The sequence below is a fragment of the Enhydra lutris genome, unplaced genomic scaffold (assembly GCF_002288905.1).
Source record: "Enhydra lutris kenyoni isolate GAN:26980312 unplaced genomic scaffold, ASM228890v2 scaffoldscaffold42, whole genome shotgun sequence".
NCBI classification, from domain to species: Eukaryota; Metazoa; Chordata; class Mammalia; order Carnivora; family Mustelidae; genus Enhydra; species Enhydra lutris.
Window position 1 is genome coordinate 9,683,058 of NW_019154126.1, and position 13,723 is coordinate 9,696,780.

The 13,723-nt window shown below is 44.9% G+C and overlaps 1 protein-coding gene across 1 annotated transcript in view; it reads left to right on the forward strand.

Moving 5' to 3' along the window:
* The window catches only part of LOC111155544 (N-myristoyltransferase 2), a 77,229-nt gene that overhangs the window by 40,792 nt on the left and 22,714 nt on the right, over nt 1-13,723 (forward strand). Inside the window, exons 4-8 of the mRNA XM_022515753.1 lie at nt 82-200; nt 301-392; nt 516-632; nt 1,610-1,780; nt 2,987-3,095. Of these exons, the coding sequence (XP_022371461.1) occupies nt 82-200; nt 301-392; nt 516-632; nt 1,610-1,780; nt 2,987-3,095 (608 nt within the window). The remainder of the gene's footprint in view (nt 1-81; nt 201-300; nt 393-515; nt 633-1,609; nt 1,781-2,986; nt 3,096-13,723) is intronic.

Consider the following 13,723-nt stretch of genomic DNA (forward strand, 5'->3'; position numbering starts at 1 on the left):
CGGACCATGTGGACCATCAGAATACTTCGTCATTGAATATTCTCTTTTTGTCTGTCTCTTTTCTCCTCTGCGACTCCCCAGATGAAGTCATAACCTCTCACGGGGCGATTGAAGCAGACAAAGACAACGTGCGTCAGGAGCCCTACTCCCTGCCGCAGGGTTTTATGTGGGACACGCTGGACTTGGGTAACGCCGACGTGGTGAGTGACGCTCTTGAGCGCAGCAGCTGCCCTCGCACACATTGCTTCGGGGGGCGGGGGTTGCGAGCACCATAGACAGGTCACTCACTTGCTCTTGTAGCTCAAGGAGCTGTACACACTGTTAAATGAGAATTACGTGGAAGATGAGGAGAGCGTGTTCCGGTTTGACTACTCGCCCGAGTTCCTGCTGTGGTGAGTCAGGCCGGCCGCCAGGGGGCGCCCCGGGCGCGGGCAGTCGGGGCGGCGTGCCTCGGTCTCTCCCTGGTTTCCTGGACACTAACCGGCGCCAGTTTTCCTCGTCTGCTTTGACTTCAGGGCCCTGCGTCCCCCGGGCTGGCTTCTGCAGTGGCACTGTGGGGTCCGAGTGTCTTCGAACAAAAAACTAGTAGGGTTCATAAGTGCCATTCCAGCAAACATTCGGATTTATGACAGGTACCTATTAAAGCTTGTCCGTGTCGGTTTCTTTTCCACGAATTGCCGTTACAATAGGTTTTTTTTTTTTTTTTTTTAAAGATTTTGTTTATTTATTTGACAGAGAGAGAGAGAGATCACAAGTAGGCAGAGAGAGGAGGGGGGGAAGCAGGCTCCCTGCTGAGCAGAGAGCCCGATGCAGGGCTCCATTCCAGGACCCTGAGATCATGACCTGAGCCAAAGGCAGAGAGGCTAACCCCACTGAGCCACCCACGCGCCCCAGGAGAGAGATTTTATAAGAAATCTTTTTATCCATAGGATAACTAATGTTGCATTTTTGCTCTGGGTCTCTGGCCCAGAAAGTCAGAGATCTAATGCATAGTAGGGCTGTTTACCTTTCAGTGTATGGGGTTAGTTTCTTTGCTGCTAAAAAGCATTTGATGTCAAGGAGTCTCTGTGCCACATGGAATGCCTGCATATCTAGAACCAGAGCAGGGAATGGGCTTTGAACTCTGCAAGGTTTACTGGAGCTCGGAAAAACACCAGCTCTCTTCTGATCAGGGCACCTCTCCGGATCCTAGGAATTGCGTTATCCTCCAAAGCAACATCTTACCAGATTGTGCAGCTGGGTGACCCAGTTAGTGTCCTAATTGTGTACATTACAGAAAACAAAAACCAAAAAACAGATGTAGAAACTTTGAGGCACATCTTACCTATTTTCCAAAGTGAAAACTTAAAAACAAAAAGTCTTAAATTTATTGAGGACAAGGGGGTTTGGGTCTCCATGGCCTAGAGTTATAATCATTTCAGCAAGGGATCTGGGGACTAGTGTATTTATCTGAACTTGTGAATTGCCTAAATGATGGGCTATTTTTCTTAAATATTGTGTTGAGGGGGGATCTTTCAGTTTCTTATTTTAAATGTCATGGGTGTTGTCTTATTTTTTAAAAAATGTTTTTGTCGTACATCCCCTCAAGTTTTTGACATCTTTCTCTTAGTGTGAAGAAGATGGTAGAAATCAACTTTCTTTGTGTTCATAAGAAATTGAGATCAAAACGGGTAGCCCCAGTGTTAATTCGAGAAATAACCAGAAGAGTGAACCTGGAAGGGATTTTTCAGGCCGTCTATACAGCTGGAGTGGTTCTTCCTAAGCCGGTGGCCACCTGCAGGTAAACAGCAACTCGAGCCTTGCCCCCCTGCTGTGTTGCTACCAGTTTTTATTCTCACATGTAATTTGTGGATTGGGTCTTACCTGGTATTATGTAGTTGGTTGGGTAGCACAGGGGAAACCAGACCCAAGAAACACTATGACCAGTGTTCTTTCCAGTTTGCCATATAACTTCGTGATTATAAAAGGGGGGGAGGATCTCTACTTTTTAACATTTTCTGGCTAATGATGCTGGTCCTGTATTTCCTTGTACCTTCCGTTGGAAAGACCAGCGCTGCCTCTCCCTTGGGGAAACCCGGGGCATTGTGATCTTGAAACATCCAGCCTGCTAGCATTTTCTTTCCTTCCAAGCACTCAGGTTTATACCAAGCTGTGCCCTGGATGTGTCAGGGAACTGTTGTGAATGCTTGATAAACACCAGCTGAGAAGCCCAAACAAACTTGTTTGCTGAGAATAAGAAAAGGCTTAAACTCTGTTTTTATGACTTCATCTGTTCTTATCAAACTTTCAAAGGTTAATCCAGGGAGAAAATGTTTTATCAGATTAGTCTCTGGACTAACCTGTCGGTAAAGCCTTGAGGCTTTATCTCTCGACTATTTTTGACTCAGATAAGATGAAACTTTTGCTAAACATAGTACAAAAGGTAAAACTGTAACGACTATCTCCCATTAAATTATTCATAAATAACCTGAACATATAAGACTTCTCGCAGGTTTGTTTTAATACAAATCATCTAGTACCTAAACTGGAATCGCTAAAGAAATTCAAGGTCGTTTCTTAAAAAGTTGTTTGCCTTGGTGTGGATTATATAAAAGTGACAGCTTCTAATTTAGGGAGGATGTTTTCATGTTTTTAAACTTTTTGGTCTGCTTTCTGTAGAATCAGCACTGGTCATTAAATACTTGCAGACTAGGCATTTTTTTTAAACTTTATTTTGCAATTTTATGATTGCTCTTTACTGAAAGAGATGAAAGGTCACAGACTACAAAGGAACATAACTAGGAAAGCAGGGACGTATTTTAGATTTTAAAAAACAGCTGATAAAATAATTATACAAGAGGAGGGCCGGCATCCAGCGCTGTGCTGGGGACATCATGAGTGTTTGAGTGTTTGTTAAATGCTTCTGCAACAGCTGAGCTGAGACAAAGAGTAAGCAACTGGTAGGGTTAGAAACCAATCAGATTTTGAAACCCTTATTGTATTCCAGATACTGGCATCGATCACTAAACCCCAGAAAACTGGTAGAAGTGAAGTTTTCTCACTTGAGTAGAAATATGACTTTACAGAGAACAATGAAGCTCTACAGACTTCCAGATGTAAGTAAGAATGTTCTGCAATTTTTGGAAGCTGTGACCTTAACTGAAGCTTTTATTGTAAAAAGAGTTATTTGCAAGAGTCTTAAAAAACTAGCTCATGTGTTTGAGAATGTGAATGTGTAGCTTTTTGGAACTCTGGGCTAGGAAAAAGAGGCGTGCTGAAAACACCAGTTTTTTGTTTTGTCTTTTTTTTTTTTTTAAGGCTTTTTAAGTCTTCAGTTTGTGGTTGGATGGGATTGAACTCAAGACATGTAAGTTTTGAAATTTCGAATATATAACATTTATTACATAAGAAGTAAGAAAACTTGAGGCTTCTGATGCTGTTTTACCAAAAAGGAACTAAGGAATAAGGTTTAGTGGAGAGACCAAGGAAAGGAAATAATGTCTCACTAAATTATCGTCTTTTTAGAGGCACCTGGGATGGCTCAGTTAGTTTAGTTAAGCGTCTGACTCTTGGTTTCGGCTCAGGTTGTGATCTCAGGGTGGTGGAATCAAGCCCTGAGTTTGCTTTGTGCTCATTGGGGAGTCTGCTTGAAAGATTCTCCCTCTGCCCCCCACCACACCCTCTCTTGAATAAACAAATAAAATTTTAAAATATACACACATATATAAAATATATATTCTATAAATAATATAAATAAAATAAAATAATGTAAAATAAAACAATAAATAAATAATAAAATAATATAAATAAAATAAAATTCTATAAATATAAATAAAATAATAAAATAAATAAAATGTTAACAAATAAATAAAATAAAATACATATAATAAAAATGTTTTATAAATAACCATATTATATATAAAATATATATACATATATATTTTTTAAGATTTTATTTATTTATTAGAGAGATTGGGAGAGAAAGCATGAGTGGAGGGGAGAACAGAGAGAGTGCAAAGCAGACTCCCCACTGAGCAGGGAGCCTGACCTGGGACTCCATCCCAGGCCCTTGAGATTGTGACCGAAGTCGAAGGTAAATGCTTAACCAAATGAGCCACCCAGGTGCCCCCTCAAAAAAAAAAAAAAAAATCTTCTTAAGCTAGCGAGTTCCCAACATGCTAAGTTATCTCTTAATAGAGGAAAAGTTACATGTGCTTACCAGTGTTGCCTTCATTTAAGGCTTGGATGGTATGTTAGTTATCTGTCACTGTTGTGATAGATTACCACAAATTTAGCAGTTTAAAACACACATTTATTATCTCCTAGGTTCTGTGGGTCAGGAATCAAAGCCCAGCTTTCCTGGGGCCTCTGCCCCAGGGTCTCTTATGAAGTTGCCATCAAGGTATCCCCTGGGGCTGGGTCTCATCTGAACACTTGACTGGGGGTGGGTTCACCTCCAACTCACAGGGGTGTTAGCAGGCCTGAATTTTTGCTGGCATTTGGACTGAGAGCTTTAATTCCTTGCTGGCTGTTGGCCTGAGGCCTCTGTCAGTTCTTCGCCAAATCAGAGTCCCCATAGGGTAGCAGCTGTGACAACATGGCGGCTTGCTTCATCAGACCCAGTGAGGAAGTGAGTCTACAGAGATAGTCAGCTAGCAAGGTAGAAGTTAGAACCTCACGTAATCAGTGCTTGCAAGTGACATCCAGTCACTGTTGCTCTATATGTCACTGGTTAGAAGCAAGTCCTGGCTTCCACCCACACTCAGGAGGAGTACAAGGGTATAAGCACCAGGAGGGGGCATCACCGGGGGGCCATCTTAGAATTTGTCTGCCACAGATGGGATCTTCCGTTCGAAGTTTTGATTTTGCCAGAACTGTTCTTCTCTTGGGCTGGTTAGAAGGTAGTTTCGTGACTACTTTAACTTGATTTGAGGGATTCCCGTGGAATGTCACCATGTTCATCTCGAACACGGGGATTCCTTCCCTGCAGTGGCCTTTCTCCGTGTAGTGGACTCCTCTTCTTTTTGTCTTTCGGCCAGTAGTGTGTTTACCGAGTTCATGTGAATAGCTACGTGAACTGATGTATTTTTTTTCTAACGACGGACAGGAAACAACTGATTCTGACCTTAGGCAGAATTTCCATGAGGAGAAAAGGGGAGGTGAGGAAACCAGATGTGGGAGATATCAGGATCATCATTCTGGAGCTTTGTAACCTGGCAGAAGGCCTCTTCTTCCCTTCAGTCTTACTGTCCTGGCAGACGGTGGGGCTCAGACTAATGAACCCACTGCCTCTGAGGCCAAGGAGGGAGGGGAAACCTAGACCAGAAGAAAGGAAAATAAAAAATCCAGGCAACATGACAGAGGCGGGTCCACAGGACCTGGGGAGGGGGAGCCAGCCCCTCATGCTGGAGTGACAGAAGGGAAGGTAGGCGTGTGGAGATGTGGACATAGAAGACATTCAGAACAGTCACACTAGCAACGTGACATTGCATACTGACTGGCCAGGATTATTCTGACCAGAGTGACCCAAGGGGGAGAGAGTCATATAGAGGCACAGGACACAGCTACAGTGAAACACGCCCCCTGCAGGCCTTTCTGTTCTCAGCAGCCTCCTTGCCAGCAGTTATAAAGACTTTGCCATCCAGGAGTGGAAATTAAAAACTTCAGGTGTGCCGACTTTTTTCACTAGGGGCTAACACTGTTCTCCTATGGTCTCCCCGGTTCAGTTTCTTGAGCCTGAAGCCGTCCAGCTTGTGTGTAAGGAAAGCTCCCACTTCCATGTAGGCTGCCTAAAATGAGATAAAGGAGGAGTTTTAATACTCGTCATTGGTTTATTCGGGGTGATCAGACTGAGCTGCTGAGAGTTTTCTTGACTTTTGTTCCTCATCCTTTATGTTTTTACACAAAAATCAATCAACCAGGTAACAGCATTAACAAGTTGGTAATAAATCACGGATCTGGCATTGGGAGTCCCCCCCACACACCCCCAGCCCCGACCCAGTACAGTGAAGTTTACAAAGTACTCTCATGTGTGTGTATGTATTCACGTTATTCTTACTACAAGAGCCTTTCGAAGCTGGAGTGTCCTGTCTGCATTTTGCAGATGAAGAGATTGGGGCTTATGCAGTTTCACACTTAGGCACAGGCCTGTCACTAATAAGTGGGGGACTTGGGATGCATGCCCCAGACATCAGGTTTCACCTGTTAGATCCCTTTGCTCCTGCCATCACCTCTCGCACACCTCCAGGGGCAGCGTGGCCTGGTCCCACCAGGTGTCTCGCCATGCGGAGGTGAACACGAGAAAGCATGATTGTCAGGGTCCAAAATAGTGCTCATTGGCATGTTTCAGTCTCCTTCCCTGCATTTAAGTCCTGGGGAAGGAGAGAAAAATGAAGAGTGAAATAATGCAGAAAAGAGGGTAGAAGAGTTAAGAGTACAGATATTAGGAAATCGGAAGGCTCCCACTGAGCCACCTGGGAGTGTGCCCTTTGAGTTAGAAGCTGGACAGTGCAGGGGCGCCTGGCCGGCTCAATCAGTAGAGCTTGAAACTTTTGATCTCAGGGCTGTGAGTTCAAGCCCCGTGATGGGTGTAGAGATTACTTAAAAATAAGATCGTTAAAAGAAAAACAAAACAAAACTGGACAACAGCTTCCCCACACAGGGGCCCAGTTGTGTGATTTAAGAACATTTTTGTATCCTTCAGAGTAAGGAAGAAGAGCCTTCTTGCATACAGCTTTTGCTCTCTGGATCAGTCTCATCTTCTGATCCACCGTTACTCTTTCTGCTTACCACTAGTGCCTGCTTTAGGTCTTGTTTGTGGACTTAGGAATATAAAGAGTTAACATCATTATGGCCACCGTTGTGCTAGACAGTGGACATCCGTAGTCTCAGCTATTATTCAGGACAGTCCTAGGAGGGCAAGGCATTCTCCCCATTTCACGGAAGAGACCTGTGAAATTGGTCTGCACAGAATCAGTCATCTTCTAGTTAGGAGAGAACCACCCAGCGCCCACGCCGCCAGCCTCTGCTATCTGCAATGCTAAGGTCTTCCCAAGAGTAATGCCTTTCCTTACCTTGTGAGCATCGGTTTGTTTTTCGTTTGCTGTTGAGCATTTTCTTTCTTTCTTTTTTTTTTTTTTTGAGATTTTATTTATTTATTTGAGAGAGAGAGAGTATGAACAGGGAGGGGAGGGCAAAGGCAGATGGAGAAGCAGACTCCAGGCTGAGCAGAGAGTCCTACATGGGGCTCTATCCTAGGACCCTGGGATCATGACCAGAGCTGAAGGTAGACACTTAACTGAGTGAGCCCCCCAGGTGCCCCACTTCTGAGCATTTCCTTCCTTCCTTCCAAAGATTTTATTTATTTATTTATTTATTTATTTATTTATAATAAATAAATTATTTATTTATTATAAGCAGGTTCCCACTCTCCCACTTAGCAGGGAGCCTGATATGGGACTCGATCCCAGAACCCTGGGATCATGACCTGAGCCGAAAGCAGATCCTTAACCAATTGAGCCACCCAGGCGCCCCACTTCTGAGCATTTTCAAACAAAGTTGGAATTTTTTTTTTTTTTTTTTTTTTTTTTTTTTGGTCAGTGGTCTTAAAGTTGAAGGAATTTAAAGCAGGCAAACAGCCAGAGTCACATTAATTGCCTGGTGTCCTTCTGTGGTGTGGCAAGAAGGACATGCTAGTAAAGACATGCTAAGACACATGGAGTTCTTCCTACAGTGAGTTGCAGTAGATGCTTTTTTAGTGATTAGCGTCCTGCTGCTGCTTTTTAAATCAAATCCCCATAATCACTGCTTACATCTCTGCTCTGGAATCTTGGCTCTGAGACAATTTACACCACATAGTTTGACAGAGAACAACGCGGCTTCTGTTTTTTAATAGACCTCTGAGCCTTTTTTCCCGTATGCACTGATAAGCAGATTTAACACATATTTCAATGTACAGAGAGTCCCAACAAGTCACGCCTGCTAGTTGGACCCTGGGAAAGTGAGTCTGCCTGAGATAATAGAGTTTGCGTGTGAAATACGAGGCTTTCCCAGTCACCTGAAATGTCTTTTTGTTTTTTTGGAATTCTCTGGAAACCACCTTTCTTTTTTGGGTTATGCCAAAACTTAGCATTTTTTTTTTAAAGATTTTATTTATTTATTTAACAGACAGAGATCACAAGTAGGCAGAGAAGCAGGCAGAGAGAGGAGGAAACAGGCTCCCTGCTGAGCAGAGAGCCCAATGAGGGGCTCGATCCCAGGACCCCTGAGACAATGACCTGAGCCGAAGGCAGAGGCTTAACCCACTGAGCCACCCAGGCACCCCAACATTTTTTTTTTTTTAATTTAGGCTTAACATTCTCCCCACCTCTTTCTGAAGACCACAGCTGTAAATGAAGGGTTTATTTTATATTTTCAAATGTATTTCATGCTTCTGTAGATTTTTTTTTTTGGAGAGTGTGTGACTTCACGATATTAAAAAGAAGCACATTTAGGTCCTGAGAGACATGGCCATTGTGAGTTGGCAAAAGTAAATATTCTTCTCCTGTTTTCTGGGATTTTGGCTTTTTTTTTTTTCTCTATAGCTGATATAGTCTGATGTTCTCCTTTTAAAAAAAAAGCTTCTGTAAAAAAGCACTTCAAGGGCTTATAAATTGCCCAGTGCATATACTTTCTCTCTCCCTGTTCGCCCAAACATAATGTTTCATGGAGTTTTCTGTCTCCCACTTCCAACTACCCGTCATTCTGACCTTTGGAGACCTGACACAGCAGTTCTCAGAGTTGGTCCTGGGACCCCTGAGCCGTCCATGAGTTTAGCCCAATCCAGGGGGTGGGGATCTGTGACATCAACACTATTTTTATAATAACAGTGAGACAGAAAATGCATTTTTCACTTAATTACCCTACAAATGTACTGTGGCATCTACCAGAGGTATTACGGAATGTGTGCTTGTGCGCTTTTTTGGTTTAAAGTTTTCTCAGTTTTAATTTCTAGCATGATAGGGGCAGGTGGATATAACCCACACATGCAGAACTCGCTGGGCCTACTCCGTGTTGAAGAGGGTAAAGGGGCGGGTGGGGGGCTGCCTGGGCGGCTCAGTTGGTTAAGCGACTGCCTTTGGCTCAGGTCATGATCCTGGAGTCCCAGGATGAGTCCCGCCTCAGGCTCCCTGCTTGGCAGGGAGCTGCTTCTCCCTCTGACCCTACCCCTTCTCCCTCTGCTTCTCCCTCTGACCCTACCCCTTCTCCCTCTGCTTCTCCCTCTGACCCTACCCCTTCTCCCACCTGGCCGCCATTTTTATCCTACTTTCCCATCACGGTTTCCCCGGCATGTTCCCCAGTGCCTGGCACTGAACAACAGACACTCAACACTGATCTGCTAACTAGTACTCAGCCATAAAAGAGAAGGAGATCTTGCCATTCATTGGTGACCCTGAAGGCATTATGTGAAGTGAATTAGGTCAGAGAGAGAAAGACAAATACTGTATGATTTCACTTATATGTAGAATCTAAAAAAAAAAAGAAAAGAAAAAAAAATTCTGAATTCCTAGACACACAGAAATGGAAATGGAAAATTTCGTGCTGCTTGACGCTAGGATCCTGCTCCCTGAGCGCCGGTGTGAAATCCTAGCAGGCAAGACCACTACAGTGCAGTAAGGGCTGCGGGGCCATCGTGGGCACTCTGGGGGCACCGCAGGCGCGTGGGGGATCTTGGCAGCTGGCCTCTCGCCTCGGCACGGAGCCTGGGCCCTCATGTTCTACTCAGACTTGTGCCTCCTAAGTTTCTATAAACATCATTTAGCTTTTCCCCTTTTCACAATAGAAAAGGCGATATAAATGCACTAAAAATGTTTATGACGGCATTAAAAGCTAAACCTGCTGTTTTCTATTGTCCTCCTTTGAAAATAGATTATAATTATTTCTCTGTTCTTCTTTCTTGAGTGTTCAGGTTCCAGAATCCGTGAAAGAGAAATGATTGTCATCCAGATCTCTTAATAGTCCAGTTATGTACAAGTAATCCATTTTATCGCATATAAATCCAGGGACAATCCTTGTCTGTGCCCTCAAATACTGATTTGCAACCTTTCTGAAGTTCCCACTCTTCTCCCAGCCATGTCTGCTCCACGCATCTGGAAAATGCACGGGCTCGGGAGTGTGAAAGATCGAGGAGAGCGATTCTCCTCCCTTGTCTTTTCCTTCAGGCTCTAGAAATACATGTGTTTGGTCCTGGAGGAAGGCTCTCTAGAAAGAATTTATAGGATTTTAAATGCCATTGAATTGAGTGACCATTAGCGAAAGGGATATGGGTCTATTGATCTGGATATATTGGGTTTAGCCGAATGCTCCTTGGCAAGTTCCTGGCCCCGGGGACAGGCAGGCTGCCTCCTAACATCAGAATACATCTTTGGGAAGATAGCTGGGGTGCACCACATTTTGGCCTGTCCCCTAAATCCCTGCAGGTTTCCCCCCACTTCCTTGGATGCCCATTTGCACCTGAGTTAAGGCACCAGCAAGGTTAGCGGGGGAGGGGTGGGGGGGGCAAGACGGCCTGAGGTTGTCCCCAGTGTCCGGTGGGGAGCCAAGCTCTAGACAGACATCCTGAAGGGACTCTGGGAGCAGCTGAGAATCTGGCCACTCTGGCTGACTTGACGAAGCCTAAGGTATTATACGGGGGGTGAGCTGGTGCAGCAGTATTGACCGACAAAGTCAGGGGCTAGAAAGAATCAGAAGCAAGACCCCTTGGAGCTGGTAGAGCCCCTGTGGCTTCCACCTGTAAAAAGGTGAGGCCAAAACCTGTACCTGAGGGTCATTTATTTAGCAGATAACTGTTTCTTTTTGTTTTGTTTTTTTTCCTGGTTGTTTATGTATTTCTTCTTTGAGGTATCAGTGACATAGAGCACTTCATTAGTTTTAGGTGTCAAACATGTTTATAGACATTGTGAGATGACCCCTCCACGCAGGTCTAGTTACCATCCCTCACCACACCGACTTATAGATTCTGTTTCTTGTAATAAGGACTTTTAAGATCTACTGTCTTAGCAACTTTTCAGATATGCAATATGGTATTATTAAATGTGACCACCATGCTTGTATTATGTCCTCAGGACTTACTTGCTTTATAACTAGAAGTTTGTGTCCTTTGAGCCCCTTCACCCATTTCACACCCTCCCCCACCCCCACCTTTGCCAACCACTAGACTGTTCTCTGTGTCTAGGAATTCAGAATTTTGGGGTTTTTTTTTTTAGATTCTATGTATAAGTGAAATCATACAGTATTTGTCTTTCTCTCTCTGACCTAATTCACTTCACATAATGTCTTCAGGGTCAACATTGAATGGCAAGATCGCCTTCATTTTTATGGCTGAGTACTGGTTAGCAGATCAGTGTTGAGTGTCTGTTGTTCAGTGCCAGGCACTGGGGAACATGCCGGGGAAACCGTGATGGGAAAGTAGGATAAAAATGGCGGCCAGGTGGGGATGGAGGGAGGGCAGGGCAGCCTCCAGGTAGGGAAAAGGTTTAATCAGGGAAAGATGCTGTGTGAAAGTGATGTGTAAGCTTATATCTGCAAACACTCAAGCACGGAGAGCAGGGGAAGGGCTGTGAGAGCAGAGGGAAACCCCAGACGCCACAAGCTGGAGCTGGCCTTGGGGGGATCAGCATGGATGAAGCTGGAGAGCAAGGCCAGGTGGGCGGCCAGGTGGGATCAGCCACAGACAAGGGCCTGGGTTCTATGCCAGTCACAGTGGGAAGCTGTGGGGGAGGAAAAGGGCACCTTTGTGGAGGTCACTGGAGATGTGGATGACTTCAGCTGCACTGTCAGCAGTCCCAAAATTAGTTGTAGGTGTTGCTGGGAAGGGTCAGAGGTCACTGTAGCCCTACCCCCAACCCACCCCAGGGTTTTGAAATGCAGAGTAGGAAGAGAGCGTTTCCAGGCTGTCATTGGACCTAAGCTGTCCACTGCGGCAGATCTGTCATCTGGGGGTTGAGGCTGAGAAGTCATAGTCATGTCATAATACACACCTCGTCATTGCATGAGAAACGATTGCTCCTTTTGTTTAATTGGTGAGATAGCCTTCCCCACTACCTAGCTACCCTGTCTCACTCAGGAAGTAGCTGAAATAATAGCATATTTTCGTTGATGAAATGAAACCCAAGTCCCCTAGAAATGATTTCGTTTTCTGGGACGGACCATGTGGACCATCAGAATACTTCGTCATTGAATATTCTCTTTTTGTCTGTCTCTTTTCTCCTCTGCGACTCCCCAGATGAAGTCATAACCTCTCACGGGGCGATTGAAGCAGACAAAGACAACGTGCGTCAGGAGCCCTACTCCCTGCCGCAGGGTTTTATGTGGGACACGCTGGACTTGGGTAACGCCGACGTGGTGAGTGACGCTCTTGAGCGCAGCAGCTGCCCTCGCACACATTGCTTCGGGGGGCGGGGGTTGCGAGCACCATAGACAGGTCACTCACTTGCTCTTGTAGCTCAAGGAGCTGTACACACTGTTAAATGAGAATTACGTGGAAGATGAGGAGAGCGTGTTCCGGTTTGACTACTCGCCCGAGTTCCTGCTGTGGTGAGTCAGGCCGGCCGCCAGGGGGCGCCCCGGGCGCGGGCAGTCGGGGCGGCGTGCCTCGGTCTCTCCCTGGTTTCCTGGACACTAACCGGTGCCAGTTTTCCTCGTCTGCTTTGACTTCAGGGCCCTGCGTCCCCCGGGCTGGCTTCTGCAGTGGCACTGTGGGGTCCGAGTGTCTTCGAACAAAAAACTAGTAGGGTTCATAAGTGCCATTCCAGCAAACATTCGGATTTATGACAGGTACCTATTAAAGCTTGTCCGTGTCGGTTTCTTTTCCACGAATTGCCGTTACAATAGGTTTTTTTTTTTTTTTTTTTTTAAAGATTTTGTTTATTTATTTGACAGAGAGAGAGAGAGATCACAAGTAGGCAGAGAGAGGAGGGGGGGAAGCAGGCTCCCTGCTGAGCAGAGAGCCCGATGCAGGGCTCCATTCCAGGACCCTGAGATCATGACCTGAGCCAAAGGCAGAGAGGCTAACCCCACTGAGCCACCCACGCGCCCCAGGAGAGAGATTTTATAAGAAATCTTTTTATCCATAGGATAACTAATGTTGCATTTTTGCTCTGGGTCTCTGGCCCAGAAAGTCAGAGATCTAATGCATAGTAGGGCTGTTTACCTTTCAGTGTATGGGGTTAGTTTCTTTGCTGCTAAAAAGCATTTGATGTCAAGGAGTCTCTGTGCCACATGGAATGCCTGCATATCTAGAACCAGAGCAGGGAATGGGCTTTGAACTCTGCAAGGTTTACTGGAGCTCGGAAAAACACCAGCTCTCTTCTGATCAGGGCACCTCTCCGGATCCTAGGAATTGCGTTATCCTCCAAAGCAACATCTTACCAGATTGTGCAGCTGGGTGACCCAGTTAGTGTCCTAATTGTGTACATTACAGAAAACAAAAACCAAAAAACAGATGTAGAAACTTTGAGGCACATCTTACCTATTTTCCAAAGTGAAAACTTAAAAACAAAAAGTCTTAAATTTATTGAGGACAAGGGGGTTTGGGTCTCCATGGCCTAGAGTTATAATCATTTCAGCAAGGGATCTGGGGACTAGTGTATTTATCTGAACTTGTGAATTGCCTAAATGATGGGCTATTTTTCTTAAATATTGTGTTGAGGGGGGATCTTTCAGTTTCTTATTTTAAATGTCATGGGTGTTGTCTTATTTTTTAAAA